At 42.0% G+C, this 6,600-nt stretch overlaps 1 protein-coding gene across 1 annotated transcript; it reads right to left on the reverse strand.

Annotated features, from left to right (window-relative positions):
• Positions 1-181: 181 nt before the first annotated feature.
• On the reverse strand, positions 182-1,135 carry LOC308260063 (olfactory receptor 2A5-like; the record flags this gene model as incomplete). Its single annotated transcript, XM_080691397.1, has 1 exon — positions 182-1,135. The coding sequence occupies one exon, from the start codon at positions 1,133-1,135 to the stop codon at positions 182-184; it is 954 nt and encodes a 317-aa protein (XP_080547523.1).
• Between the last annotated feature and the right edge of the window lie 5,465 nt (positions 1,136-6,600).

The raw sequence follows: 6,600 nt of genomic DNA on the forward strand, positions 1-6,600 counted from the left end.
TGTATTTATACGTCATAGTGAGGTTCAAAGTGATACAAGCACACATACACACAGTACTTGATGCATCTTTCCTGATACGGTCCTCATCCTGGGGATCCTTGTTCGCCCCCCAGTCTTCACTGAAGTTGTGGACGGCGTATACGAGAGATGAGAGGCACTGCCGACTCTTGTGGCCCATTGCCTAGTGTGTATCCTCACTCATTCCAATTAACTTGAGGAAAGCCCTCTTCACATCCTTGTTCCGGAGGCTATAAATAATGGGATTCAGAAAGGCGGAGATAACATTATAGAACAAAGCCAACTTCTTGTCATCCTCTGGGGACGCTTCAGAACCAGGCCTCATGTACATGATCATGCATGGAATACAGAACATGGTGACCACAGTGATGTGTGAGGCACAGGTGGAGAAGGCCTTGATCCGCCCTTGGGTGGAGCGAATCCTCAGAATAGCAATGAAGATACGAACATAGGAGGCCAGGATGAGGGATAACGGGATCAGGAGCAAGATGAAACCCAAGATGAAGTCCACTTGGTCATTGAGGGATGTGTCAGCACAGGCCAACTTCAAGACAGCAGGAATTTCACAGAAGAAGTGGTTGATCTCATTCGGGCCACAGTAGGGCAGATTCATCGCAAAGACTGTGTAGACGAGGGCGCAGATGAGACCACAAAGGGCAGAGCTGACTGCCAGGAGCACACACAGGGCTCGGCTCATTTGGACCCCATAGTGGAGTGGATAACATATGGCAACATATCTGTCATAGGCCATCGCTGCAAAAATCCAGGTCTCGGTGATGCCCAAGGTCAGGAAAACATACATCTGGACCACGCACCCAACATAAGAGATGGTCTTCTGCTTGCTCACCAGATGGACCAACATCTGGGGCACTGTTGTGGTAGCATAGCTGAGATCCAGTAGAGAGAGGATACTGAGGAAGAAGTACATGGGTGTGTGGAGACGTGCATCTATTCTGATTAGGGTGACAATGAGCCCATTGCCCAGGACAGTAAATAAGTAGAGGAAGAGGAAGACAAAGAAAAGGATCCAATTGGTCCTGGGGTTTCTGGAGAAGCCCAAGAGGATAAACTCAGTTACAAAGCTGTGATTTCTCCAGCCTCGACTGTGCACGGCCATCCTGAGTAAAGGAAAAAACACATTCTTGGCTCCTTTGCAGTCTCAATGAAAGGATGCCACCCGAGATCCACAGATGCAGGGATGGAAGCCAAAACTCGCACCTCCACACCCAGGAAATATTATTTAAGTTGCTGCAGGTCTTCACTGACCTCAATCCTCCTGTCTCAGCCTCCCAAGCACTAAGATGACAGGCATGCACAACCATGCTGAGTTGGAAATATTCTTTCAAAACTGGCCCAGCATAGCTCGAGCTCCAGGTATTGGAGCTACGTATAGTAAGAGGTGCAGTACCTGTAATCCCAGTACTTGGAAAACTGAAATAGGAGGTTTGAAAGCAGCCTCCATCACTTAGCTAGACTTTTAGCAACCTCGTGAGGCCCTGTTTCAAAACATAAAATAAAATTGGACTAGGTAAAATTAGAGGTAAAATGTCACTGGGTTTAATGCCTCCAGTATTCCCTGATCCCCCATACACACAAATACTTGTTGGTTTTTCTAATTAACTAGCTCTGATAAGATTTCAAGTTCCCAGTGATGGGTTTTACATAGGAAAGTTCTTATTTTGAAGAATGCACGCACACACACACACACACACACACACACACACACACACAACACACACATAGCACAAACCAGCCAAAGTGAGGAGGCTAGGAAAATGTGAATTATTTTGCATCAAACCAAAAAGTTCTAGACCTGTTTGAAGTTTCTAAAGCCATCATTTCAGTTATCAAGCTAATAGGTGCTGCAAGGGACAGTGCAAATATAAAACAATAATAAAAAAATCACTTTCTTCTTCTTGTCTTCTTTGATGCTGTGGCTTTGAAAACCCACAAACCAAAAATTTTCAGGAGAAAGGGGGATTTCAAAAACGCCCTTTCTGGGGGAAGAGAATATCTTTTCCCTAAAAACTTTATCCCGGCTCCCTATCTTCCCCAACCCACCCACTGTGGTTACAACGTAAAGGGCAACTCAACTCAAGAGTTGAAACTCAGAGAAAATTTCTGTGCCCCTGGCCTTTCTCAAAAGGTGAAATTTATTTACCCAAGGATGAAGTGTCTGTGTGTCTGGAAGCTCTTCTCAGAAGCCAGTAAGCAGTCCTCCACAGCTCTGTTGCTCAGAGGAGAGGTGTGGGCCGTGGGTGGGGATGAACCTTCACTTGGATCTGGACTCAGTTCTCCAGCTGGGGTTGGAAGCCTGGATAACAGAGCATATTACTGACCAATCCCCCCCCTCTTTTTTAAAATCCTTGTTCTGGTTCCTAAATAGCTGCTATAGAATGCACCTGGAATGCCACCTTTTATATGCTCCAAAGAAGGAAATGGTCATTTGTAAAATGGCACTGTATAAAATGTTTGAACGAATGTGATACCATTAGATCACTCCAGCCCACTGAGGTCAGAAACATTATTTTCCTTCTAATGAAATCAGCCACCCAAAGTTAAGAAATAGTGATAAAGTCAGGACTCCAAGTCTCATGTTCTTAGCACCACATTAAGCTAGAGGTGGTCTCCCACCATCAAATTTCATGGAGGTTTAGCAGAGCACCCAATACACTCTAGCCCATATTGTGTGACATTATGTGAGAAAGATGACCTGTGAATTCACAGATTTAGAGGGAAGAAATACATATATTTCAGAGCTCTGAAAATTGTTGGCATGCCTTTTTTTCGTAGAAAATCCCCACATCTTGAATCAGAATTTCAATATCAGTGATATTGTACAGAAAGTGAAAAGCTGCTATCAACTTGGGTTAAAATAATACCCCACGAAGGGTCAGGGTTCAGGCTCAGATGGACAAGGTAAAATATGTTAATATCCATGTTAGAGGTGATGTGCAATAGTATAGGAGTTAGCAGGATCTGAACAGGAATTTTCACTGTAGTTGTGAATAAAATTAGGCTTTTGATGCTAACTCTGCTGATAAATCTGAACTGTAGCTCCATCTTAGATTTCTTTAAATTCATCTGTCCAACTATCTACTTGATATGTCTCCAATAGAGATATCAAATAGGTAAATTATACATGACGTTTTCTAAAATAAAATTTTCAGTTTTCCCCTATAAACATACACTTCTCAGTCTTTTTCAGCCCAATAAATGGCAATCTCATCCATTGAAGTGGCTAAAGTAAAAAAGTTAAAGAACCTCAGAGTCTTTCAAACTGTTCTCTTTCTCATATGCCTCATATGCAACACATCAGTAAATATAGTTGGTTTTCTTTCAAAGACTAGGAAAGATAATATCTCACCCTCTCCATCATTACCACTGATCCAAATATCACCTTCTCTTGTTAGGAATATTGCAATAACCTCTAAATAGTCCCATGGTCTTCAGTCTCTTCTCCCAAAGTCTTTTTTCAGCAGTTTCTACAGTGATTCTGTTAAAATATAGGCCACCAGTTCATGTAAATCCTCCTAATGAAACCCTCTAGTGGCTTTTTCTCTCATTCCAAGAAAGCCCAAGTGCTGAGGAGAGCTCCCAGGTCCTTCGTCACTTCACTGTCCTGACCCCTTCTTGCTGTTCCTCACTGAAGACATGCTCCTGTTTTGGAGTCATTTGAACTTTCTGTCTCCACTATTGGAAATTCTCTTTCTCCAGATATCTTTGTGATTCGTGTCTTCCTCCTTCAAGTATTGGCTCAAGTGTCATCTTCTTATAGAAGACTAGAATATTTTCTGATCATTCTGTTTGAAACAGAAACACCCCACACTTCTTATTCCCATGTCCTGTTTTATATTTCTTCAAAGCATTTAGTATTTTCTAATGCAATATATAACTTTCAGTTTCTCTCACATGAGTGTAGAGATTTGATTTTTTTTTTTTTGGTGGTACTGGAGTTCCTGGAAGCCCTTCTACCTCCGGGCTACACTCCCAGACCTATTTTATTTTTGGAAACTGGGTCTTGAAAGCCAGCATGGCTGGCTTTGAACCTGTGCGATCCTCCTATCTCCGCCTCCCAAGCACAGGGATTACAAGCGTGCGCCACCACACCCGGCTTGAGTGTAGAGATTTTTATCTTGATTCATTGTGAGCCACCAGATCATACAACAGTGTCTGGGATACAATAGGCACATATAAATGTTGTATAAATGAGCTGAGTCTACACTGGGCCCCATGGATGGAGCGGTGCTGGTATTACTTATAGTGGAGCTCTCCTTGGTGCTGAATTTTGCTTTCTATAGAGCTAGCCATTTTGCTGACTTTCTAGGGCTTTCTCCTGGATTCTTTCTCTATGTTCTGGATCTTCTTCTCCTGTTCATTTCTGTTCTAGGGACTGAACCCAGAATCTCATGCATGCTAGGCAAGTACTCTATGACTGAGATACATCTCCAGCCCTTTTCATTTTTTATTTTGAGGCAGGGTCTTGCTAAGTTGCCTAGGCTGGCCTCGAACTTGTGATTCTTCTGTCAGCCTCCCAAGTGTCTGGTATTATAGGGGTGTATAATCATGCCTAGATTAACAGAGACTGGTTCCAACAACTTATAAACATTCTCTAGAGTTGTCCCACAGTGCCAAGAAAAAGTCAATACCTACCGTGAAATGCATCTTAAAACAGAAAAAATATTTATCAGAATTAAGCAATGGCTTGCCATAATACTATTTTCAATTCTTGGATCTGCAATTTAAAAGAAAAAATGGCAAAACTAGAGCATTCTATATAGGTCCTTTATCAATAAGGGACCTTTAAAATCATGCTATATAAAGAAAAGTGAAGCCAGGCATGGTGGCGCCTGCTTGTAATCCCAGCATTTGGGAGGCTGAGATAGGAGGATCGTGGTTCGTGGATAGCCTCAGTTACTTAGTGAGGCCCTCTTCAACTTAGTGAGACCCTGTTTCAAAATAAAGAATAAAAAATAGGACTGGGAGTGTAGCTAAGAGGTCGAATACCCCTGGGTTCCATCCCCACACCCGAAAAAAAAAAAAGTGAAAACACAAAGTTCAGTTTTGAGACTTAAAAGGAACTTGATGTATTTAATTAAATATTCAAACATTGTCATATAGAAAAAGTGAAAATGTATAAAGGAATGTTTTCAGAGAGAAAAATTTTAAAAGATTGGTGAAAATTCTGGGTGGAAGCTTAAGCCTAATTTACAAAAAGAAAATATATCTCATGATTCATATTTCCCAATAATGGAACATGTTGCTATTATTAGGAGAGAGAAATAGTAAGCTATTCACTTTCAGAAGTGTTCACTTATAAGCTATAAGGCCATTTTACTCAGAAATACTATCACTGCTTTGAGTATGGTTAGACTGGACAACTTTAAATCTTTTACCATAGACATCCTAAGATTCTAAAACTCAATGCCATCACGAATCAGAGAATCCATAATTTTAGGGGCAATTTCTCACTCTGTACTCAACTAAATAGCAGTGTCAAAAAGTAATATGGCAGGATGTGAGGGCGATCTGTCTGTGACATCTGTCACCCCATTGATCACCAGGGTTGATTCAGCTGATCTGGCTGGCTAAGCAGGTGTCCCCTTCCTCCCTCACAGCTCCATATATGTCCCTCCCAAAGCTGCATGCTCTGTTGAAGAGGATGACCTTCCCCCAATAGAGGAGGACCGGTCTTTAGTCAAGGGTATAAGAGTAGCTGCTCTCCCCTGCTAGGACCTCCAAACAAGCTCTCAAGGTCCATTTGTAGGAGAAGTAGGGTAGTCAAGCTTCTAAGACTCCAGACACATCCAAATGAGGTGCTGCACATGGCAGTCTGCCTTTCTAAAATATAAAAAAAAGTAATATGGCAGCCTGGTGTGGTGGCCCACACTTGTAATCCCAGCACTTGGAAGGCTGAGACAGGAGGATCACACAGGTTTGAAGCCAGCCTCAGCTACTTAGTGAGGCTCTCAGCAACTTAGTGAGACCCTGTTTCCAAATAAAGTATAAAATAGGTCTGGGAGTATAGCCCCGAGGTAGAAAAGCCCCTGGGTTTCACCCCCAGTACCCCCCCACAGTAATATGGCAGTAAAAGGAATCAAGGAAGTCTGAAAAGGTGGAAATACAAAATTCATCAAATGTAGTGTGAAATTATCAAAAATAATATAAGGTTTCTACTGTCTTGCTTTTGCAGATATGAAACTCTCTTGGGAGCTATGCTTGGTAATAAAAAAAAGGTACTCTTCTGCCTCCTTAGCAGGTTCCATATCAGCTCCATCCCAGGAGAAGGGAGAGCCTTAGAAAAGGAGTGGATAGAGGCCAAAAAGAGAATTGCTATAAAACTTGCTTTAAATCTGCCATGTTTTTATGTCTCAAATTCTTTATCTCCTTTGAGAGGATGTTCTAAAAACCAAAGTAAGGAATATAGACTATTTAAAAGGTTGTCAAGTAGCCACTATATTTAAATCACAGGAGCACTCTAAAGATGCAAGACAGAGGGAGGACGAGGGACTTCTCAGAAGAGGGTTTCCACTTAACTGTAACAAGAGCTCCTTATGTGACATCTTCTCTCCTGGTCTCCCT

This window comes from Muscardinus avellanarius (genome assembly GCF_963383645.1).
Source record: "Muscardinus avellanarius genome assembly, chromosome: 3".
Classification (NCBI taxonomy): Eukaryota; Metazoa; Chordata; class Mammalia; order Rodentia; family Gliridae; genus Muscardinus; species Muscardinus avellanarius.